Genomic DNA, 26,488 nt, shown 5'->3' with positions numbered 1-26,488 from the left:
GGTAAGAGTGTGTCTTCTAATCATTGCCAGCATTTCTTTAGTACTATAATGCTAGCATTGCTTACTTGGCTCGATAATCACTCTCCAACACTGTGGAAAAGCTGACTGGAACCAAGTAGTGTGAACCTGAAACAGTATGAATCTGAGATGCATGTTAAAAGAGCTTTACATCATTAATGTATAATTAGACATTTCTGGAGCTTTTTTAGTATATAGAAACCTATCTAGTCTTATCTTGAATATGAATGTATCTGAAACTATTGTGTTGTCTCCAAATGATGTGTGGATTCCTTCAAAATCATTTGTTTACTAAACACTGATATTTGAACCCTGCTGTAACAAGGGTGAAATGGAGATGAACACTCGCAGTAAAATAGCTCTATAGTCATTTGAGCTATAGCAGCTGTTCTTTGGATCAACTGATTCTCCAGCTAGAGGGAAGGATGCAATGTTGCATCCTACAACAACAAAGATCCTGTGCTTTCCTTCTAGGAATACTATGCCATTTTTTTCTTTTTTCCTTTAACTTTGATTTTTAACTATGCAATTTAAATTCCTACTTAAAATCAAAACAATAAATAGGGTCTCATTTTCAGCTCTGTTTTAGTTTATATACACAGCTAAACATGGGTAGTGGTTAGCATTACTACCTCATAGCTCCAGGGATCTAGGTATGAATCCTCATCTTGTGTGTTGAGTTTGCATATTTTTCCTCATATTTTTCCTATGTCAGTTCAGGTATTTTTTCCCTCTTGTTTCTCTTTGTTTTTCTCCCACACCCCAAAATATTTAAATTAGGTTAACTGCTGACCCTAAATTTGACACAAATGACTGAGGGTGGGCGAGTGCAAACTGAGCCCTTTGATAGACTTGTACTTCATCTAGGTTGGACTTTTACTTTGCACCTAATGCTGGGATAGGATCTGGTTACTGTGGCCTAGGACTGAATAAAGTGATGCATACATTGAATAAATAGACTTTCAGGAAATTTTGACATTATAAGGCTTGGTTTTAGACAAAAATTACAAACAAAGTTGGTACAACAAATTTAAACCTTAACACAAATACTAATACATACATATAAAAACAGCAAATGATAAACTTTACATAATTAATCTAGCATATTAACATAATTTAAACTGTATTAGTGGCCCAACCCTTTTATTAGCCAGTTTTCTAGGCAAGACTAAGGACAAATGTATTCTTTGGCCTTCCATTTTAAAGCACATACATGCAAATATTCAACAACTCTAAAACTAAATTAGTGCTCAATCTATGTCTGACAGCTTGCATTAATATCTAAGATCATTAATCATAAAGAAAAATGGGTCATTAAATTAGATAAAGAGTAAAATTAGGGTAAAGAGTAAAGATGGGTTCATATGTAAGGTATCCTCTGAACAAAATAGTAAGAAATTCTCCATTTTAATAATAATGTTCAGTAATAAGTAAACTACACTTACTCTATCTAATCTCCGATTCAGAAATCCGAGGAGTGCTACCACACAGTCCATATTTATATCCAGATACTCCACTGTGTCATGACCAACACGGGCAGCCAACAGAACATCAAGGCACCCCAGGGGAAGGTTGGCAAGGAGGTTTACTGCATGCCTATTAGAAAAAGATAGTAAAAATGAAAATAAGTGATGAGTGTCTTTTCTCAGTGGATATTCTATGATTCTTACAACCTATATTCAAATATTTGCTTGATACTGATTGATTAAGCAATTTTTTTTTCTGATGTTTGACCATAAAATTTTAATTTGGGAACTTGTAAGTGATTATTATGTTTTGTTAGTTCACTTGATCATTGTGTTCAGTTTATTTAAGACAATTCACATGCTACATACGCATCCACCTGAATTAATTCTGAGTATAGATGTTGCATGCTTGGACAAGTTTCTTGCTATGATGCAATGGCAGAATCATACATGACTAGAAAATGAGCCCATTTCGACAACATAAGATGAAACGGGCACGAGTGGAATAGTAATAAGTATAAGCACCACAAACCTGATATAGGTGTATTGAATGAATGCATAATTAGGCCTCGAGCTGTAGTCAAAATCACCTTTCAGGCCTCTAGAGCTTTAATCGAAGTCGCCTTTCTCTTTGAATTTTCTCGGCTGTAAATCCGCCGCCTGCCGCGATGTCGGTCTCGTAAGGTTTTTCGGGCAGCTGCACAGAAGGTGACTGCACATTCGGCTTCGGATGTGCGCAGAAGGCAACTGCGCATTCGGCTTCGGGACAGACGTGAGTGAGTGAGTGAGTGAGCAGGCTGGCGAATTATATATAAGATTTATTGTACTTACATGAAAACACAAATTAGACTGAGCACACAGTAAAACACAGCAATTTCAATTAGATTACTTTAAACAAATCATGGTAACAGTAGTGTTTTTATCATGAAATGCCCATGCCCATGGTCCTCTCACCTCTCATTCGTGTGAATGCTTTTGTTAGACACTGTTCCTGCGCTCTCAGCTCATATGAATTTTTATGTTTTCCTCACTTTAAGTTCCCAATAAAAGAAGACTTATTATGTCCAAATCTTATCAAAGAATTTCATCCCGAAGTGTTATCAATAGAAGAAATGGGTACATGGGCGATCCTAGCACAGAGAAACGATGAAGTCAAACTAATTAACATGTAAATTGTTGATCGGTTATACAGCAAATTGGTTAAATGCGTATCAATAGACTATACTGAAACACTTGATGGTGACTGTGCGCATAGCACCTGCCTGGGGGTTGGTGAGCGAAGCGAGCAGGGGGCAGAGCCCCTAGTTATTATTATTATTATTATTATTATTTAAAACACAATACTTGCACTGTATGTAGAAACAACACTGCATGACAATACAAGTCTCTTAACGTTATAATTAAGATATGCTTAGATGACAACTGAGAATAGAAGAAGTCCAGTCAACAATTTTCCTGGAAAAAATTAACTGGTGTTCACAGTTTTAGACAAACAAAATCACAGTTTTGTTGACACAGGCCAACCAGATACCAATTCCCTCCCACTCACTGTACAATAATAAAACTACAGTTAGCAGTATTTGAGGGAAAAATAAACCTCTAGGGAATCCATGGTCAGTTACATAAAGTTAGTTATGGTGATCAAGGACAACTCGCCACTGCCCACCTCATCCCCTCTTGGGAATTCTATAATATTTTAAGCATATGTTGAGAATTATACTTAGAGTATTAAATCCCTTTATTTGTGGATTCCAAAGTTCCCAATGCCGTATCTTGAACATAATGTAAACTCCTGTGCGTATGTCAGTAATTTATTAATCCACTTTGTCCTGAACAGGGTCATGGGGGGAGCTGGAGCTTATCCCAGCTAGCACAGGGCCAAGGCAGCAACAAACCCTGGACAGGGCGTGAGTCCATCGCAGGACAAACACACAAACACCAACCCCATACTAGGGCTAATTTAGTATTACCAATCCACCTAACTGCATGTCTTTAGACTGTGGGAGGAAAACGAGAACCCAGGGGAAACCCACGCAAAAACACAGAGAACATGCAAACACCATGCAGGAAAGACCTGGGACGCAAACCCAGCTTTCTTACTGTGAGGCAGCAGTGCTACCACTGTGCCACCGTGCCACCCCCGTGTGTATATGTATGATTTGATAAGCTCGGATAATTATGTACGGGCTAGGTCATTTAAACTTTATATATACACTGCAAAAAATCAGTGTGAAAAAATGAGAAAAAATAAATAAAAAACAAGAAAAAGGTATTAGAATCAAGCAAAATTATCTGCCAATATAGTGAGAAAGTTTAACTTGTTAACTTGTTAAATTTTCTAAAAATGAGATTATATATCTTACACATACAAATCTACTCAAGTCAGTTATTCTTAAAATAAAAAAAAACCAAGATCTATTATTTCTTTTCAAGATTGTCTGGCTTGTTAAGATTTCATTTTTTGCAGTGTAAGAAAAGGCATTTTGAAATCGTTACTAGACTTTAATGGAAAGCAGTGTAGATGCCTAAGAATAAAAGTTTTGGGGTCAGACTTTTTTAGTTTTAGCAATTACTATTGAAGCAGCATTATAAATTAACTGAAAGACCCCAAAAGAATTATTTAAAAAGCTTGCACTGCAATATTCAACTTGGCTAAAATACGTGGATAAATAAAATTCTCTGCATTCCCTTACTTAGAAAACATCACCTTTTCTAATATTTCAGATGTGAAAACTGATACTAGATACGATTGTAGTCCGCATAAAAACAGGTGTCAAAGATAGTACCCAAAATCTGTTCTTATTCAGTAAAACTAAAATTTAGGCATACTGTGTAAAAAAGGGACCTTGTTGCGATTTGTATTATTCCCACCAATTAATAATATTTCTCGTTTTCTGTATTCAAAGACAGGTAGTTATAATATCTCTCAATTAATGAACACTAGAATCCCTGAAGCTTACAAAAAACTAGTAATCCTGGGCCACCTTAAATTCCTTCGCACCACATCGGGTGAAAATTTATGTCACTTGTAAAAGTTAGCTTTTTTTTTCCAGTTTTATTCTCTCAGTCATGGTCACGCTCCAATCCGATCTGACACTGTTAGTTCTCAAATAATATTGCATTAGTGCAACAATGTTTTCTGATTAGTACTATTCAGGTCATAAAATGATTTCTTCAAAATGTCACATATATTTGTCTCTTTTTTTTTTTCCTTGACATCATGGACCAGAGGGTGCATGCTTCTTCAATGCAAACAGGAACATGCAGATGGGCGGTTGCTGTGTTATACAACATGCTTGACTTTGCAGAGATGAACGCACATGTATTGTACAAGGCATGCACGGGGTCCACTGAGAAAAGAAGAGTGTTCTTGGCTCACCTTGCAGAGGAACTTCATTGTCACTTCTTACAAGAAAAGGTGATGGAAAAAGAAAAGAGGCTGCAGCATTGACAAGCTTCTATTCCAAGACCTCCGCTTCCCCCAGGAAAGAAAACTCAGTGTCAGGTGCTCCTTTATTGTAATAGGAACCACAGCATAGAGAGAGGTGTGTACATTGTATGTACACATGTCGTAAATGTAGGAACTTCGGTCCTTGGGTGTGTGGGAAATGTTAACATTCCAATTTGATGATTGCATATAGCGCGGAACTGACCTCTCTGTACTATTCTTTCCTCCGCGTGTCCTGGAGTACAAAAGAAACACCACCATGCACCAAAATGTGGAGACTGGGCAAGATTGGGAAAAAACAAACAAATGTGGTCACTGAGTACAACTGCATGAAGGTATGCAAATGAATATAATGTTGTATCAGTGCCACAATGTTTTCCGAAATGTACTATACAGGTCATAAAATTAATTATTCCAAATGTCATATATACCTATGTCTCTCTTTTTTTGTCAGTGCGGCTTTGACATCATGGACCAAAAAATGCATACTAATTCAGCGTGAGCAGAACACTCAAGAAAACTGAATAAAAAAAAAATTCAAGTGACAACAAGATACCAAGGCATGATTCACCAGCGTTTGTGTGTCAGCTTTTATCCCTCCACATCAGAAAATTTCCAGTTCCATTGTCTCAAAACACCACTCACATCCACAGTAATTCCCAGTCACATACACCACTCACACCCACATCCACAGTTTTCCCAGTCCCAATATCATTCATGCACAAGATCTGACACCATTTTCAAATAAAAAGGTGGTATAACAAATCAAGTTTGATATCTGACGTCTTTCTTCGAAAAGTAACAGTGTCAGATTGGAGGTGGTGGGGAGCGTGAGCATGACTGAGAGAATAAAACTGAAAGAAAAAAAACGCTAACTTTTACAAGTACCATAAATTTACAAAGGCTGTAACAGATTCAAATCAAATGATGTTTTTATTATATAATTGTAATAAAAATAGCAGCTCACTACTCAAAATGGTAATTGGAGGACCCGGGAATCGAACCCATAACCTCTTGATTGGGAGACAGCTGTTGTTACCGCTACACCAACCAAGCAGACATATCTATATTTGTACCTTTTGTGAAAGAATTAATTTGATATTTGGACTTAAATCTTCACACATTATATACTTTATGTTTACATTTTGTCAATTATTACTAAAACATTTCTGTTTTACCTATGTGTTCAACAATTTCTGCCTTGCATTTCCTGTCATCCTACATTTACAAAGATCATTGTAGACTCGAAACAAATATGAAATGCATGTGTTCCAAATGACGATATATTACTTACCCTCTACAATTCCAGGCACTTCAAACACAGATAAACATACTTGAGCTTTGAGAATCTTCTTTGCAACTTGAGCTGTGTCGGTGGGGGGATGGAATAGCAAGCTGCTTGTGCTGATTGACAAATTTGCAAAACAAAAGACGCTGATGGAAAGGTGCAAAGGAATTTAAGGTGGCCCGGGATTACGACTTGTTTCATAGGCTTCAGGGATTCTAGTGTTAAGGGCACAATAGGAAAAACGTCATTTGGTCTGGAGGAAAGATATAGCTGAGTGTCATTTGCATATAGGAGTCAGTATCCTAGTGTTGGATAATTAAGCAGAACAAAGATAAAAATGATTATGATATAATACAAGCAAATGTTGACCAATACTGTACAACAACATACAATGTGAAAATGGGATTGACTTCTTGAATATAAGAAAGGACTCTTGACCAATAAATAATGAGGTGTTGCAGATCTTCAATTCAAAAAGTCAATCCTGTTTATAATTTGTACTGATCATTCTGGAAGTATTTATTTAATAATATTTTAAGCCACATTTTCACAAAGCAATGCACAATACATCATGGTTTAGGCCAAAGTGGGCATTACCTATTCTGCTAGGCTTTAGTGGCAAACCAGGCCTGCTATGAAAACAGATTTAACAGATGTACCTTTCCCCACTTCTATTCCAAACTAAGTGACTATACTTCAGCTTGTACCTGATAACAAAGGTGTAAACCAGAGTTGCACTGACATCTCTCCAGAGGACCCTCCACAACTTCTTGAGCCAGAAGGCATGAAATGAACTCAAGCAAAAACATAGAGCTATTATTCAAGGAATGACAACTGTGATGGACAGAAGAACTCACCTAAGAGGAAACATTGATTTTGTAACTGTAATCCAATCAGGAGAAGTTATACATTCCCTTAAAACTCTCTGCACCATCCTGAAGATCTGGCTTTTTGGGATATTTTCAGTCTCTCTCAAGTGGCTCTCTCAAGGGAACTCTGAGGAAACTCTCAGGAGATTAACTAGGGCACTCTGCACCATGGTTAACTCCTGAGCACACTCTCCAAAAATGACTGAAAGCCTGTAAAATATGCTCTCTGAAACTAAAAACTGATGAACCATTCTCTGTTTGGGGAGCTGAGTATTAGAAACCTCTTTCTCTTTCTGGACCCGAAAGCTGAGACCCAGTTTCCCTTGCCAAAGTTGGGGCCCTGCTGACATCAACTGCAGACGTTATTGACTGGTGGAAGGAATACTTCGAGAGGAAGCAGAGCTGGAGGACTCCGGGGGATGGCTGGTCCATCCATAACAGGGGCAGAGGAAGTTAAAAAGCTCCGAGGTGACAGGGCCCCTGGGGTGGACGAGGTTCACCCTGGATTCTTCAAGGCTCTGGATGTTGTATGGCTGTCTTGGTTGACATGTCTCTGCAACATCGCATGGACATCAGGGGCAGTACCTCTGGATTGGCAAACCGGGGTGGTGGTCCTCCTTTTTAAGAAGGGTTACCGGAGGATGTGCTCCAACTATAGGGGGATCACACTCCTCAGCCTCCCCGGTAAAGTCTACTCAGGGGTGCTGGAGAAGAGAGTTCGGTCGATGGTTGAATCTCGGATTCAAGAGGAACAATGCAGATTCTGTTCCGGCCGTGGAACACTGGACCAGCTCTACACCCTGGCCAGGATCCTGGAGGGGGCATGGGAGTTTGCCCAACCAGGCCACATGTGTTTTGTGGATTTGGAGAAGGCATTCGACCGTGTCCCTCGAAGCATCCTGTGGGGTGTGCTCCAAGAGTATGGGGTACAAGGCTCATTGTTACAAGCCATTCAGTCCCTGTACAGGAGGAGCAGGAGCTTGGTCCGCATTGCCGGTAATAAGTCGGACTCGTTTCCTGTTGAGGTTGGACTCCGCCAGAACTGTCCTTTGTCACCGATTCTGTTCATAAGTTATATGGACAGAATTTCTAAGTGCAGCCAAGGAGCAGAGGGGGTCTTGTTCGGTGACTTCAGAATCTCGTCTCTGCTATTTGCAGATGACATAGTTCTGTTGGCTTCATCGGACAGTGACCTCCAGCTCTCACTGGAGCGGTTCACAGCTGAGTGTGAAGCACTGGGGATGAGAGTCAGCACCTTTAAATCCGAGACCATGGTTCTCAGCCAGAAAAGGGTGGAATGCTCTCTCTGGGTTGGGAACACATTACTGCCTCAAGTGGAGGAGTTCAAGTATCTTGGGGTCTTGTTCACGAGTGAGGGAAGAATGGAGCGGGAGGTCGACAGACGGATCGGTGCAGCATCTACAGTAATGCGGGCTCTGCAATGGTCCGTTGTGGTGAAGAGAGAGCTGAGCCAAAAGGCGTGGCTGTCGATTTACCTGTCAATTTATGTTCCTACCCTCACCTATGGCCACGAGCTTTGGGTAGTGACCGAAAGAACAAGATCGCAGATACAAGTGGCCGAAATGAGTTTTCTCTGCAGGGTGGATGGACTTTCCCTTAGAGATAGGGTTAGGAGTTCAGTTATCCGGGAGAGACTCGGAGTATAGTCGTTGCTCCTCTGCATTGAGAGGTGTCAGTTGAGGTGGTTCGGGCATCTGGTTAGGATGCCCCCTGGACGCCTCCTTGGGGGGGTGTTCCGGGCATGCCCCACTGGGAGAAGGCCACGGGGCAGACCCAGGACACGTTGGAGGGATTATATCTCCTGGCTGGCCTTGGAACGCCTCAGGGTCCTCCCAGAGGAGCTGGACGGGGAGAAGGAGGTCTGGGCTCCCCTGATTAGGCTGCTGCCCCCACGACCCGACCTCGGATAAAAGGTGGATAATGGATGGATGGATGATAAAGCTGCATGAGGGATGTGGATCTAAAAAAGAAAGGGAAGCACCACTGGAACAAAAGCACTACTTTGACGCTGGATGCCACCAGTTTGCAAAACCAAGCGGAGAACTTGCATACACCAGGGTTTGAGCTAGCATGAAATTGTGCGTGGCTTTACGGCAAGTTTAGGTTTTATACATCGCGATTTGAGCGAGGAAACAGGAGTATGCAACGTTTTTGTGCGTACGCACCGTTTATACATGGGGCCCCTGGAGAGGCTTTTAAAAATGCCATCTGGCAAATTCTAATCTGTCCTTCCTATGCTTGAAGTATACTAATGTTTTGCTCTTTGTGGTAAACCCTCTATGTTTACTTTCACGAAATGATTGTTTACTTTGGCAATGATAGAATTTACTTCCTGCAGAGTGTTCTTGGTGTGGCTAAATGTTGTGAAGGAGTTCTTCTTCACCAAGGACAGAATTCTGCAATCAATCCAGCGCAGTTGTCTTCTGTGGTTTTTCTAGATGGTATTGCTGAGTTCACTAGTGTGTTCCTTCTTTTATGAATGAAATTAAAGGTTGATTTGACCACTCCTTGTATATCTACTATCTCTCTAAAGGGTTTGTTTTGTTTTCTCAGCCTAATGATGAATTGTTTTTACTTGCGATGGGCAGCTCTTTGGACCTCATATATAGAGTTCACAGTGACAGCTTTCAAATGCAAATTACACACTTGGAATCTCTTCAGACATTTTACCTGCTTAATAATTAATGAAATAATGAGGGAACTGCTCCCACCTGGCTATGGAACAGCTTGTCAGTCAAATGTTTTAAATACTTCGGAGCCTCTGGAAATGGGGGTGGAACAATGCAAAAAATGACTAAAACGGCTCATATGATATTTTTTGTAAAACCCCTTAAACTAAAGCTGAAGGTCCACAACCTCAATCACATCTTGATTGCCTTTACTTCAAATTCATTGTGATGGTGGTACAGAGCCAAAATTATGGAAATTGTGTCACTGTCCAAATACTTATGGACCTGACTGTTCTTTTTATTCAAACTGAAGAAGTTAAATATTTATCAGACCACCCTAGTACAATTCTGCAAGCACTAATTAGATGTATAATCAACATTTTCCTTTTTGTCTGGTTTGGTTCAAGCAGCCGTCCACTCCAAAAATAAATTGCAGCATATTGTTAGGTCTGCTATGAAAATAGTTATCTGTGCTCCTCTGTCTATTGCAAAACTGTACTATAAGCATTTAGTGTCATAAACCATTTCAAAATGGTTCAAAATCTCGGGCAGGTCATCTCTTTTATCAAAAACTCCCCTCTACTACACACAAATGCTTTAATTTGCAGATCTTTTTATAACTGTACTTTTCTGCAAGAATTTATGATGTATGCTGTTTAATTTATTTATTTGATAAGTGATGTTGTGTTATGTTATGTTATAAGAATTATGAGTCAGAGTTGGGAGCGGAGTGACATGAAGGTCATCTGAAGTGAAGGTGAAGGAAGAAAAGAAAATAACATTTTCTTTTATGTATTGGGGAAGAAGCCTTTGACAGAGATGGCTGACCGCAAGCTTCAAAGTGTTGCAGGAGAAGTGGAATCCCTAGAATTGCAGATTCAACAGTTCCTTGCCAGATGAAAGCATCTCAGGAATCAGAAAGCTCACTTCTTACAGAATTTGTTGATGTCCATAGTAAATATAGTTATCTCTAGCCTGCGTTGTGCCACTCACACCCCGGGAAGAGTCAGAATTACAATGGCTCCTGCTCCAGACAAAGATGACTACGGAACCTGGGAACATCAACAACGGATGCAGGGGCCCAAGCATAGGTCATCTCCACTTCCTCTATCTAACATCTCCACACAAAAGTGGTACTGCTCCCCCACCATTCCTGCAGACAATGGTCACATGCTTGTTATAGGAGACATCACCTGAACTTACGGTTACCTGACCGTATAATATTTGTGTAATTTTTCCTGGGAACACAAGTTAAAAATGTAGAAAGTAGAGCCCAACAGTCCTTGAGAAATACAAGGGTACAATTACTGTCACAACATGCGATATTGACAGTAAGAACTCTTGAAGACGGAATTCACATCCCTCATTCTGGGCCATGAAGGAGAGGACACCAGCTGTGAGAATCGATCAGGTCCACTTCCAATGCTCCATAAATCAAATGAAACCTCTAGTCAACTCCTGGTCTTAAACACATGGATGAGAACCTTCTGCAAGAGGTGAAACATAGACTTTGTTTGAACACGGGGATCTCTTCTGGGAGAGACTGCTTTTTTTACAGACATGATGGCCTGTATCCAAACAGATTCTGTGCCCGGGTCTTCTCTGACAATATCTCAAAGGTAACCTGTCTTTCTTGACTACATAATTTTAGTGATAATGTTTACTGTAATTCCGTGTTATGATGTGATAATTCTGTAGTGAGTTCACCTATATATGTGCACTGTATTAGCATAGTCTAACTAAAAAATCCAGGACAAAGCGGTATTAATACATATAACTTAATTACCATTTCACCTAAAGATGTGCTTTGTATCAGTTCTAGAATAACAGATCAAAGTTTAAATTAAAAAAATCAACACAATGCAGCATAAATGCAAATACCATTTTTAACTGCTGGAACACTGCAATTCAGCTCTGCTTTTCCAAAGAATGTGGCTTTACTAAATATTAGGGTGTTAACCAGCAAGACTTTTTACATTAATGATCTATCAGCGATGGGAAAATAGACTTTCTTACATTAAGTGAAACATGGCTCAGTGCTAATGGTGCGGCAGTGTTAACTGAAGCAGCACCTCTGAATTACAGTTTTGTTCATTTGGTTCAGCAAAGCAAAAAAGGCAGAGGTTTAAAGAGTATTTACTTGAGTTGATTAAACTGCAAAAATGCCAGTTTTGGTACTTTCATGTCTTTCACGTATCTTGCCGTGGTTATTCAAGGAGTTTCGCAGTCTCTTGTGTTGACTGTTCATAGACCTCCAAAAATAATGCATCTTTTATTGAGGAGTTCTCTGACTTTGTATCTATAATAATAACTAACCATGACTGGTTCCTAATTGTAGATGAATTTCAATTTTCATGTGGATAATAAGTGACCCAAAAGCAAGAGAATTCATGAACTTATTGCACTATTTTGATCTTAGCATATTAGCCAGTCCATATTGATTTTGTTATTTCAAAAGGATTAAAAGTTGATATGAGGCAGGCTGTGGATATTGGTACATCCGACCATTATTGTATATTATTTCATGTAGAAATACAGTGGAACCTCAGGTCACAACCGTAATTTGTTCCAAAACTCTGGTTGCAACCCGATTTGGTCGTGACCCGAAGTAATTTCCCCCATAGGATTGTATGTAAATACAATTAATCCGTTCCGGACTGTACGAGCTGTACTTGCTCACGCTCGCTCTCTCTCTCTCTCGCTGCACAGGGAATGCACAGGGAGAGACTAAACACATGCGGAAATCATCGGTGCGTACGCACCGGAAGGGAAACTGGCTTGTTCGTCACCTGAGTGTGTGGTCATGAACAGATGCAAAACTTTGGCGAATGTTTTGGTCATAAACCGATTTGTATGTGGTCCGAGGTTCCTATGATAGCTACAACTAATGAGAAACAGCCATCCATTTTCCAACCCGCTGAATCCGAACTAATGAGAAACATATTGTTAAAAAACATTATTTTGATACAACTGCAGCTTCATAGTTTGCTAATATTCTAAACAATCAGTCCGACTTACCTTAGTAAAGCTAGTAGTGTAACCAGTAAGGTCCAAAAATTTAATGCTATGGTAAGGTAGTGGCCCCTGAAAAGACTGTTAATAAATCCTCCAGCATTACCATACCTTCGAAGACCCAAAGAGTGTCTGATTTAAAGAGAACATGCTGGAGAGCTGACCATAAATGGAGAAAAACTAAACTAATAGTCCACTATGAAATACTGAAGTCACAAATAGCTGAATATAGCAACACCGTCCATCCTTGAGACGCAGTCCTATTTCTTTAAATTTATACATGATAATACTGGTAATCCAAAAGTTTTATTCTCAACTATTGATAGTCTTCTAAACCCAGCTCACTCAATGGAGTGCCTCCTAAAAACTAGTAGTGAAACTTGTCAGGCTTATGATATATTTTAACACAAAATAAATGATATTAGAAATATACTATTTCTAATATACAGTATATATTATTAGAAATAATATAGTACATACCCAAGTTAATCCTGTTGAACCCCAGAATGCCCTTTTAAGAATGTTCAATTTTTGACAGAAATAGATCTACCCAAACTATGTAGAATAAATTTCTCACCAAAACCCTCCACTTGTGTCCTTGACCCAGTACCACTGGCTTTGTCAAAGAAGTGTACTTGACATAGTGAACTTATCATTAGATAAGCGGGTCTTCCCTAACTGTCTAAAGATTGCATCTTGACCTCCTCTGTCTTTGACAACTTTAGACCAATTTCTAACCTGCCTTTTTAAAGTAAAATTCTAGAAAAGTCAGTTTTTAAGCAGTTAAATGATTACTTAAATAAACATTGTATTTTTGACAGCTTTAAGTCAGGTTATACAACAAAATATAGTACAGAAACTTCACTGGTTAAAGCAGAAAAATGGTTTGTGGGTTAATGCTTACAGAGGGCATGTATCTGTTCTTGTTAACTTACATCTGAGTGCAGCATTTGACACCACAGACCACAGTACTCTTAGAAATCACCTTAGAAAATGGGTGGGCTTCTTCAGCAGTGTCTTAAATTGGTTTCAGTCTTACTTAACAGGTAGAAAATTCTTTGTTAGTTGTGGTGAATTTTACTTTGGAGATCCATGATATTATATGCTGTGTTCCACAAGGATCTATTCTGGGTCCACTGCTTTTTTCAATCTACATACTTCAATTAGGCTAGGATCTCAAAATACAAATTGAGCTACCACAGCTATGCAGACGACACACAGCTGTATTTATCAATGTCTGTGGTGCTCTTGGCTCTCTGATCCAATGTCAGTCAGTCAGTTATTTTCCAACCCGCTATATCCTAACACAGGGTCACGGGGGTCTGCTGGAGCCAATTCCAGCCAATACAGGGCACAATTCAGGAACAAATCCTGGGCAGGGCATCAGCCCACTGCAGGATACACACACACACACACACACCAAGCACACCCTAGGGACAATTTAGGATCGCCAATGCACCTAACCTGCATGTCTTTGGACTGTGAGTGGAAACCAGAGCAACCAGAACCAATATATTAGCTGTATTTTTGAATGGATGAGTAGTAACCTTCTCAAACTAAAGAAGGAAAAAATAGAAATCTTAGTAATTGGCAAATATGGAAATTTGCGAGGATATTAAAAATAAACTCATCCCTTAGTTTTAAAAATCAAGGTGGAGGTAAAGAATTTAGGGGTAATCATTGATTCTGACTTAAACTTTAAATCACATATTAACCAGATTAGGACTGCATTTTTTCACTTAAAGAATATAGCAAAAGTTACACCTTTTATAACATTACAAGACACGGAAAAAAATTCACGCTTTTGTTTTTAGTCCACTAGATTATTGTAATAAACTTCTAACAGTGCAGCCTTAGAAAGGCATCAGTCGGTGGCAATTTGTACCAAATGCAGCAACAAGAATCTTAACTTGAAAAAGAGTTTTAGCGTCATTACAATGGTTACCCAGGTCATTTAGAATTGCCTTTAAATACTACTAATGGTGTATAAAGCCTTAAATAAACTTGCTCCTTCCTGTATTTTGGAACGCCTGCCCTCTATACTCCCAAGTCGTTACATTAGATCTTCTAATGGTGGTTGCTTGTAATTCCAAGAGCCAAGCTTAAAAGACGTAGTTTCAATTTAGAAACTATATAATCAGTAACTATCTTGTGCTTTCATTTTGAGGATAATAACAAAGCAGGAGCAGTTTATTGTTAGAAAAATGTACTTCAATTTAGCATGATATATGATTCTGGGTGTGAGCAATATATATCATTTGCTCCAGCTGCAAAACAGAACAGAAAAGAGAGTACACAGCAGTAAACATAAATTCCAAAAAACAGACCTATAAATAGAATATATTAATAACGATGTAGGTTTTCATTTTATTTCACCCCTTCCTTGTGCTTTTTAATTTTTTCATGCCCATAAACTTGCAACAAATGAGCAATGTGTTGCCTTGATTTCAAGAAGAAAACCAGATGAAAGCAGTTTTGCATTTCTGCCGGTGAATTTCAATTCAGCTGTTTTTGACTCTTGTGTATCTTTAATTTTAGTGTTTTTTATAGTATCAGTATTCGTTTGCATTTGACCTTCACTACATTCTTCAACTAAACTTTAATTTTTTTTAATAATAAGTGCATTTGGATTTTGACATTAACTCTTTCTTTGACTATGCCCTCATTAAAGCCAAAGAATTTATTTTGCAAAAGGGGCCGGGGACATGGTAAAATAGTGAGCTTTTATTAGCTTTCAATACAAATCATTATTCCATCAAACAGAAAACTTACTTAGTAGTCACTTTTTTAATCATCATTTTACCATTATTCTTTTTGACACTTTGAACATGAGTTTTTCTGTGCTATTTTGACTCTTGTGTTATCAAGCCCTGTGATATTTAGACTTGTGATCATTAGACACAAGTATGCATAGGCAAGTACTTACTCTGATATTCAGAGTTACTACCCACATTTCTGAGCTTTTTCTATTTACATTTCTAATTTCTTTCTTTCTTTTTTCATGCCCTTTATCTGTCTGGTGTTCACCCATTGTTTCCCTAAATACAAGATAGCTATATTGTTGTGAAATAACACAATAGACAAGGCTGCATATGTCATGTTTGACATTTTTCCCCACAGAAGATGGCCAGGGACTCTTTCAAATATATATACTGTACATGTCAGTTTGATATTTCATATAATTGCTGTGTTCCAGCAATTAACTAATTTTTGCTTGAGCCGCTTCCTTTGTCTGCTTTAGTTATTTTAGGCACGTGTTTGTACTAATTATATCACAATTTTCAAATCTGAGGGCTGGCACTCATAAGAACTCAGTTGTGCAAAACAAGCTATTGTTAGATCTCATTTGTCAAGTACAGATAAAAGCATGTTAGGCATTTTAGCATAATGTGCTATATTTCCTAAGCATGTCTGTCACTACTAAATCAAGGTGACCAAGGTGGATGTTTGTGTCTCCTGAGGAATATCTTTTTTTAATGTGCCAACTGAGTTGTGGCAACACCAGTAGACATAATGGTCTAGGAAAATTTCAGGTGTGGCAATGATATAACAATAAACAAATACTACTGTCCAGAGTAACCAGATGGCATAAACAATGCTTAATAAATATACTTTTACATGACAAAAAATACCTTGTAAGTGTAAAGCCATACCAAGGCTAAAATGGATGATATAAAACAAAAACTTTTTAAAAGTGGCCCATTGCCTAAAGAATATGGACTCATCATAACAATTTTATTACACACAGGAAAAAACTTACCCTTGTAGTTCTTCTGTCCGGTCTTCCTCTTCACACTGGATTAGGAGGCAATGGCGTAAAATGGCTGCTAGGTGGCGATATAAAGCTGCATCCTCCTGTAGGATGAGGTGACAGAAAAAACAAAAGTTTTGTATTAACATGGAGACTTCACTACAGACTACTTAAACCTATATATTGTTGTTATTTCTCCTGGGCTTGGTGCCACAGTTGTCCAGAGTGTGTCAAATGAGTGTACTGACTGCACTAAAAATAAAATAACTTACAGAAGTGTGTCTGTGTTGAGCTAATCCTAGTTTCCTAGTTTATTAGTAAAGCAATTAAATAGAGATGTGTCATTTATCTCAAAAATTCTGTAGAAGATATTTAAATCAAGAACTTTGAAACTACATGTTCTGGCAAAATAAATAACACTAGGTGAGGAATTTATGCATACAGTTCTAGTCCATTTTTGAGTTTATAGTTTGTTTTTTTTACTTATTTATATCAATATTTATAGCTTTTTATTTGGCAGAAAAAATGATCTAACTGGTTCCCTTTATAGTTTGTTTTTTTTACTTTATTTATATCAATATTTATAGCTTTTTATTTGGCAGAAAAAAATGATCTAACTGGTTCCCTTTATCATTCACTCTTCATTGGAAACTCTATATGATTTGATTTTAGGCTGACAGAAGTTAAAGTCAATGTTAGTAGAAAATACTACATACATTTCCTAAACAGGTAATTTCATGCAGGCTAGAACAAGTAGTTCCTGTGAGAAGTGACTCAGTAGTTAAAGGTTGAAAAAACATTAGTCTGAGGTGTTCTTGTCAGTTATCTACTGTTGTTCTGGACCTACTGTATTTTGAATTGTACACATGCATCTGCTGAAAACCCCTTTTGCTAAAAACAGCCAAACATCAAATTCAAAGCGATATGCAAAGGGGAATGCTCATGGGTGTGGACTACCATAAAGAGAGACGCTGTTGCTTTCAGACACTCCATGTTAATTTGCCAGTGTATGCTGTTACCTTTATAACCTATGTTTTTTTTTTTAAATAAAAAGATGCTGCCTTCACTATTCCGCCAAATGTTTTGGCATGTAGACATTTGCTTCAACAAAATTATATTCTGCACCAATTCATAGGTTTTTCTAAATATACTCCTGCTAGAAATGCCAAATAAAACTATTGTGCAAGTGTATAATACGTGGCTACTGCATCGCCCCATCAATGAAACAAGATTGTACAAGATCTTCTCCAGTTCAGCCATTTATAGCTAGTTGATGAGGGACTGTTATATGGGAGAACTACAAAATTTAAGCAGTGGGATTCAATCCCAGATAGGATATGAGTTGTGAACTTGATCTAGTCTAAAGCATTCTTCCCTCTTGAAAAGGAGATGCACTGTACCTTGAGACTGTAACACCAGTGCACTTATTTACTAATGTGCGTCTTGTAGGTATATGATTCAGCACAGAAAAATCAAGCACTTTTTCAGCTCTTTCAATGATCAGAGAACTTGAAGGGAGAGTCAAAGAAAGCACAGGAGGTTTTGTTTGTGTGTGTGACATGAACCAGATGTGATAAAGATGCTAATAAATACTTGACGTGACACCATCCTATTGCTGATCCATTTAAGACTTCTATGTACGGACAAAGTCAGCAGGTCAGATATTATCAAAACACAACTGTGTCTCCACTCCAAAATCAAGCCACAGACATAAAAATTTAATTTTACAGAGTGGAGCAATTGAAGTAAATGTGATTCCATTCTGAATGTTTAGTATCCTGATAGGTTATGCAAACAGCTGATTTGCTGATATATATGATAACAGCTACTCAAAGTAAATGATTCAGTGCATATAGTGTTTTATGTAACAGTTAAAACATACTTTTTTGTAAATTTATTTATTCACTTAAAGTTCCTATAACCCATTCATAGCAGCTGATTATTCTCTTCCAAAATGCTCTATCACGACTGACCATGCCACACATTTTAATGGCAGGTCCTAAGGGATTCATGTAAGCATGCTGCCCTCTAGTGTGCTGCACTAGAGAGAAAGTGGCAAGCTGCTGTTCTTCAGACCATTTTCCTGAGATAATGAGCATGTTTTTAATGTGCTTGAGAGTCATATATCATTTGCATTCTAATTTCCATTCCAAGCAAAACATTTTTGCATAAAAGCATTATTTCTCCTCAGTGCAGCACCATGATACTCAGTGCACTGTAGCTCTGAAAGGAAAGATCAGAATGGCAACAGAACAGTCATACTACTGCTTGCAAATAAATTCTCAATATGAGATGTATTATGTTGACATTTTCTTTACACTTTGTTAAAAATAGTTATTTCATACAAAGGATTTAAGTTTTAAGGCATTTTTTAAAATGTCAAGCTAAATAGTATGTGTTAACCAAAATAATAGCTTTGGATAAGAACTGGTTTCCTGGAAAAATGATGCCTGTTCTTGTAAAGCTGGGAAATATGACAAAACCAACCAACACCTTGTTTTATTATTTAATGTAAATTGTTTTTATAAGTTATGCATAGTGGATGAAAATCTATGTCATTGTCTGTTTTTATCTCTCTTTAATTTAATATTGTTTTTTGTATCAGTATGCTGCTCCTGGAGTATGTGAATTTCCCCTTAGGATTAATAAAGTATCTATCTATCTATCTATCTATCTATCTATCTATCTATCTATCTATCTATCTATCTATCTATCTATCTATCTATCTATCTATCTATCTATCTATCTATCTATCTATCTATCTATCTATCTATCTATCTATCTATCTATCTATCTGTCATTTGAAATTTTTCATGCACTTGAAACCAAGAGATGCATTTTCGGCAAAGTGATCATTGAATTTAAATTAAGCTTTAGCAATGCATGTCTATGATGTTAAAAACCTGCTAAATGCTAAATTATTTGCAAGTATAGTGATTCAGTTTAAAGGGCACTGCAAATAATGCTAGCTATCATTTGGGGCAATTATTTGAAATAATGGATCTTCTCTTATCTGTAAACTCAGTTAGAATGACTGGTATAAGGTATGTTGTTATCCTATTATTGGTTTAAACATCACTTCAGTTTTGCTCTTTGCATTTAATTTGTCCAGGTGCCCTACACAGGGTTGGTTCATGACCTGCTGGTGTTTTGAAGCAAATGAAAATGTACACAATTAAGAAATTTATTAGGAATACAGTAAAATCCTAATTTGTCAACTGTTGAGCATTCATCAGTTGTTAGTTAACCATTTTTTTACACTGTTTTTTCAGCATATGTTACTGGCAGACTTCATATAATTGAAGGTGGCATGAATGGAGAAATGTACCGGGACATTCTTGATAAGAATCTGCTGCCATCTAACAGGATGCCAAAGATGAAACGGAGAATGGACATTTCAGCAAGACAATGATCCCAAACATTGAAAACCTATGAAAAGCACTGAAGTTCATAGAAGAGCCACCTGGAACATTCAAGATTTGAAGACAGCTTGTGTGGAAGCATGGGCCAAAATCACACCTGAGCAATGCATGCGACTAGCTTCTCCATACAGGAGGCATCTTGAAGCCATTTGCACAAAAATACAATATGATTCACATCATTCTCTTTCTCTTCTTTATATCTTGCAGTGTCACTGCTACATGGCCAAGCTGCTACTCCTAATCATGGGAAAGATACCAGTGTGTTGGAAGCCTTTGAATTCAAAGATGAAAGGATGTAATGATGTCATTTTTTTATTAGACTGCCCAGTGCATACTCATAATACTGTATGGTGGGAGGCCAGTTGACCTAGATCACTATAAGTTGCCTGTTACAGCTAAACATGGCATCCCAGAGATCTGTTTTCTTCAGGAAAACTGTTGACCAAAGCTTTTGTTTTGCTTCTTTGCTCCATCTCAATTATAATGATTATAATATATTATAACAATGCAATTTTAATTTTGAGTTAATCAAACTGAAATATTCTCTGTTTTCCTGTGTGTTCAACCTAATGGATGAAAATTATATGGATGCAGGTTCCTCCACACATGCATGTATAATTTAATCATTTCTGTAAATAAATTATAGCCGGAAACATGTGCAAATGTCCTGTGCTTGAACTCACCAACAATTGCTATACAAAAATAAATCATGCCAATTAAACATAGGTGGTTGGTTAGAATGTTTTTCATTTCAGCTTAGGGCAGCAATTAATTTTTGAGCAGTATTCCTCCCTTAATAAAATCCAAATTATAATAATTTCAGATATGAAGTTTGTAATGAAGATAAGCAGCATATCACAACATCAAATTTAGCATAATATTCAAATAAATATTTGCTTTCAACCCATTCTATATGATCAAACAGGGATGCCCTAAGATCATCACAGAACTGGGGGCTATAATTTCAGTTAAGACTCATAGCACCTTCACTGCATTTCTTACAAAATGCTTAAGCAGACTAATGCATGTCTATCAATATACAGGTATTCAATATTTTAACTGCGTAAATTTAGTTAAATGTCCAAAAAATAAAGACTACTAAGAACACAAATAAAAATCAAATGTGGCTAACTTTTTAACATAGCTATTAACAAATTACTTGACAATACTTGTTCATGGTCAACACATTACACAATGAAGAGACACTGGACTTCTGAATGCCAGGTTGAGACGCACTGTCACAGCCAAGCCACATCACTAATGAAAAGCTATACTAAACTGTATGTCAGCCAAAAACTCAAGCAGACAAGTCTACTTAAAACAGTCAATCTTCAGATGTTAAAAATAACAAATCAATGCTGACTTTAGGTGCCTGTATTATGAGAATAGCCCTTTAATATATTAAAAAAGATTTGGAAACCTAAAGAGAGTCAAATAGCTAAATGTGAAAGCATCACTTTTCCACTAATGCCAGGAAGCAGAACTAAAGCTGACTACCAGGGTATAGGTGTTTTTCTATTAAAATTGTTGTCTTTGCTGTTTTTTAATAGTTATTTTTGTCACTGTTTTAAACCAAGCATGATGCCTGTTTCATCCATTTTTTTGCATACTTCCAATCACATTGAACACCATGAATAGTCATTTCACTGTAATTTTCACAGAAAGAATGTATTGAAAACTAATCTAAACAAACAAGTGGAGTTTCTGAAAACTCTTGCATAATTACGCACACTGAAACTATTCAGTGATCATGATGTCACCCAGGAGTCCCTAAATTGTTACCAGGTCACCATAAGTCCCACCTACACAGTATGTTTATGGCCGGATCCTCAAACATTCTAAACATAATTAAAATGGGCAAGTGGGGGGTGTGTGTGTGTGTTTGGGTAGGGGGTTGGAAATGACAGAAACCAGGCATCCATTAGGTTCCCTATGATACTGCAAAATTAGCATAACTGAACACACTCCCTTGTAGTGTCTGTTTTGGTGCAGGCAACTGAGAAACAAACTTTTTTAAAGGATAGACGATTGTAAGCTGACCATCAACCGTTGTGTGAAAATATTCAGTTAGCTGGGAAATATGTTTTAACAATTTACTTATGTACTGTAGCAAGGATTAAATAAATTAAGCGATTTTCTTTACTATTTGAAATTAGTTTTCATACTCATTGAATATTTTTATTTTGTAAAAGCTCATTAACTTAATATTTAAATTGATAATGTTTGGAAGCAACTATTTTGATGTATAACACAACATAGGGCACAGTCTTGGTCCAATCGGATTCACTCAAAGAGATTTCAAAAGAAGATAGCACTGCAAAATTGCATTCTTTGGCTGAAGGTGCCTGAAGAAGGGGCCTGAGTTGCCTCGAAAGCTTGCATATTGTAATCTTTCTAGTTAGCCAATAAAAGGTGTCATTTTGCTTGGCTTTTGGCTGAAGGAAAAGACACATATTTTACTCATTAAATTTTCACTTGCCTCCAATTCATTGCGCAGAAAGAATGTGGCATTATCATAAATCAAAGCTCACCATGAGACAGTGTTTAATAAATTGTGATTCAATGTTTCATATGTCATATTTTATTTTCTAGCAGCACTGCTCCCTCTTTTTTCTCATGCTATAGCTTGGGGACTTAGGCTTGAGCCCCAGTAAGCCTTTTCACTTACACATTACTACCATCAAAATATGGTTAAGCAGTCCAAGAGTGGCAAAGGAAAAACAGCAGCATTTAACATATTTGGCTATAGGAATTGCATTCTGTTTGTCAGAACTGGCAATATCCGGTCTCAATAAATATACTGACTTGACTGTAAAGGCGCAGTGCATTACCTACATACACTTAACGATTCTGAAAAAGTTGCTAATCAACCTATTAAGTAAAACACCATAAATAAATATTTTTTCTTAAAATGAAAAAGTATGACTTACAATTCACACAAGCAATATACAATATAAAAGAAAATGTGATTAATAATATTATTCTTTTTAAAGCTGTTTTTTATTCCACAACTGCTTAAATTTTCATATTGGCATGCAAGGATTAAAGCCTTCTTTGTTATATTAAAACCATTAGGATAATTCAATATGCAGACATTATTTGCTTACATGAAATTTAGTAAACTCCAAATCAATACATTCAGGAGATAAAGATTGATGAATATTGTTCAGAGCACAAACATGTTTGTAAATGTTAAAAAAACAGGACGGACAGACGGACGGACGGATGGACGGACGGACAGACAGACAGACGACACTTCATTTGTCCCCAGGGGGAAATCTGGCTTTTTACAGAAGCTCTATACACAAATAAATACATAAATAGGTAGATATGTAAGTAAATACATAAATAAAGAAATAAATAAACAAATACACATACAAAACACACATTTTGATCTGAACACACACCAAAATTACTTTAAAACAAGAAAAGTAAAAACAAAGAAAATTTCTGACTTGGTTGTCACAGTCATACTGAGGCATTATGCAAATGTATTGCTGCTGGTATAAAGGAGCCCCAGTAGATTTTCTTGACACACTTCTGAATGATTCGTGGACTGAAAGTTCTCAGTGTTAGTGTGTCAAAGAGAGGATGTGCAGCATTGTTCATAATGGCACTCAATGTCGTTTTGACTCTCTTCTTTACCACTACTTCTACGACGTCCAGAGTGTGATGTATAACCAAGCTGCTTTCCCTTTTAATCAGCCTGTTGAAGTGATATTATCAGCCCAGCACACCACAATGTTGAAAACTGCACTGGCCGTCAAAGAGTTGCAGAAAATATAAAGGGTGTCACTACTTACATTAAAGGAAAACAGTCCCCTAAAGAAACAGAGCCTACTCTGCCCTTTCTTATATAGTTCCTCTGTGTTCTGAGACAATCCAACCTGCATTAATGTGGACCCCCAAGTACTTGTAGGAGTGGACCACCTCTATATCCATTACTTGAATAGGTGACTGGACATAAAGGCACTTTGGTGCTGCAAAAGTAAATAACCTGTTATTTAGTTTTGTTGATGTTTAGTTGCAGACAACTCTCTTTGCACCAAGAAACAAACCTTTCCACCCAATTCCTATACTCTGTCTCATCCCCTTTATCAATACACTTCATAAGCGCAGAATCATCTGAGAATTTCTGCAATTCACCTGACATGGTTTTATATTTATAGTCAGAGATGTACAGAGTGAAGAAGAAAGGAGACAGGACAGACAGCACTTGTGGTGCTCAGAGTTTCTCACATCCGTATCAAAAACAGTCCTTGAGTCTTACAAACTGCAGTCTGCCCGAAAGATAGTCCATTATCCAGGATACCATAGGATCATCCAGCTGCTGAGTTGAAACCTTAACAAGGATGGCTACATAGTATTGAAGGCGCTGGAGAAATCAAAAAACATTATTCTCACAGTGCTATCAGCTTTGTCTACGTTAAGATTAAGCCTTGTGGAGCAGATAGATAATTGCATCCTCCACTCCAGTCTTTGTCCGATAAGCAAACTGCAGTGGGTCCAGGTGGTCTACTACAATAGGACTCCTATAGTCCAGGACCAGTCTCCCAAATGTCTTCATGATGTGAGACATAAGTGCCACTAGTCTGTACTCATCAGACGAAGAGGCTCCCGCCTTCTTTGGAACAGGAACAATGCAGGATTTTTTTCCAAAGCAATGGCACTTTCTAAACCCTTAGGGATAGACTGAAGAGAGACAGAGGACACCACAAAGTTGGTCAGCACAGGCCTTAAGAACCTGAGGACTGACTTCATCTGGTCTCACAGTTTCTCCTGTGTGTAGCTTCTTCCGTTGTCTCCTGACTTTGTTCATTTATGGACAATCCACAGTGATGGTCAGAGGTGGACTTGTCACTGGCCACTCCAGTTGACGTGGTAGGAGTTGTTGATGTAGTTGGAATGGTGTGGGGAGACTGGTTATTGGCAGAAGGTGGCAGAGGGAGGGAAAAATCTATTAAAAATTGGTTCAGGGCACTGCATTAGCTTTGTCCACATCTGCTTCTAGCACCTGCACCCTGGATTGCTGGAGTTCAATAATTATACACAGTTCATGTTATTCTGAGTGAGTCTGTTTTCTATTTTAGTAGCTTTGTAAACAACCTTTCCTTCACTCAGCTTTTTCTTTAGCACACAGTGCTTGTCCTTCAGAGCCTCTTTGTCATCAGATTTGAATACTCTCTTTTTTCTCATTCAGGAGACCTTTTACTCCTTAGTAATCCAGGATTTGTTGTTTGGAAAGTAACGCACTGTGTTTGTGGGTACCACTGTCTTGACACAGAAGTTAATATAGTCTGTGATGTAGTGAATGAGTGCCTCAATATAATTCCCATGTGACTTGCACATAATTTCCCAGTCTGTTATGTGGAAGCAGTCATTCAGAACCATTTCACGCTCCTCTTCCTCACTATTTTGGTGGTAACAGGATGCCGTCTAATAACAGGCTTGTAGCTGGGAATAAGATGAATCAGGTTGTGCTCAGATTTGACTAAAGGTGCAAGTAGTTTAAATTTAAAGGGATCTTTAACATTTGAATACAGCAAGTCCAGCTTGTTATTTCCTCGAGAGGAACTTGTCACAAATTAATAGAAATTTGTCACAGTTTCTTCCAAAGTAAAATGTTTGAAGACATCACATACCATAACTGCAGAGTCAGAGAGATTCATCATTAAAGTGTTGGTGACAGAGTGAATCAATGACATTAATAAGTCCCATTTTCAGATGAAGGAATATAAACATTAATTAAGAATGATGTAATTTATATCCCTGGGCAAACATCATGGACGAATTTAAAGCCAGAATTTCAAACTCTGAATTACAAACTGTAGTTATGCCTGTAAAATGCTCCCTTTAAACCATTCCTCATACACATACGGAGGGTATAGAAAAGAATCACCCCCTTAAAAATATTCCCATTTTTTTTGCTTTACAGCCTTAAATGAAAATACACACAAAAAATATTTCTTCCCAGCTTTACTTACTCAATGCAACCTATAACATCCAAGTCAAAGATATCACAGCTACAGTTCAGAAAAATTATAAAAAAATCAAAAACAAGACACAGACCCCCGTGACCCTGTTTGGATTCAGCGGGTTGGAAAATGGATGGATGGATGGATGGAAAAACAAGACATACTGAGATTAATAAAGGATCACCCCCCAATGTCAATGTCATTTTGTTGACCCACCTTTTGCTTTAATGACAGCCTTGAAACTGTTGGGATACTTCTCTATCAGCTTTGCACATCTAGATTGAATACAGTGGGGCAAAAAAGTATTTAGTCAGCCACCAATTGTGCAAGTTCTCCCACTTAAAAAGATGAGAGAGGCCTGTAATTTTCATCATAGGTATACCTCAACTATGAGAGACAAAATGAGAAAAAAATCCAGAAAATCATTGTCTGATTTTTAAAGAATTTATTTGCAAATTATGGTGGAAAATAAGTATTTGGTCACCTACAAACAAGCAAGATTTCTGGCACTCACAGACCTGTAACTTCTTCTGTAAGAGGCTCCTCTGT

The 26,488-nt window shown here is 37.6% G+C and overlaps 1 protein-coding gene across 4 annotated transcripts in view; it reads right to left on the bottom strand.

Annotated features, from left to right (window-relative positions):
- LOC114660724 (synembryn-A-like) overlaps positions 1-26,488 on the bottom strand; it is a 284,885-nt gene that overhangs the window by 38,524 nt on the left and 219,873 nt on the right. For all 4 annotated transcript variants that reach the window (XM_051933704.1, XM_051933705.1, XM_051933706.1 and 1 more), the window contains 2 exons: positions 16,552-16,646; positions 1,464-1,614 (listed from right to left, as the gene is read on the bottom strand). In XM_051933704.1, coding sequence (XP_051789664.1) covers positions 1,464-1,614; positions 16,552-16,646 — 246 coding nt within the window. The remainder of the gene's footprint in view (positions 1-1,463; positions 1,615-16,551; positions 16,647-26,488) is intronic.

Source organism: Erpetoichthys calabaricus, chromosome 11 (genome assembly GCF_900747795.2).
Source record: "Erpetoichthys calabaricus chromosome 11, fErpCal1.3, whole genome shotgun sequence".
NCBI classification, from domain to species: Eukaryota; Metazoa; Chordata; class Cladistia; order Polypteriformes; family Polypteridae; genus Erpetoichthys; species Erpetoichthys calabaricus.
The sequence above is the reverse complement of the archived record's forward strand: the minus strand, read 5'-3'. Positions and strand labels throughout refer to the sequence as shown.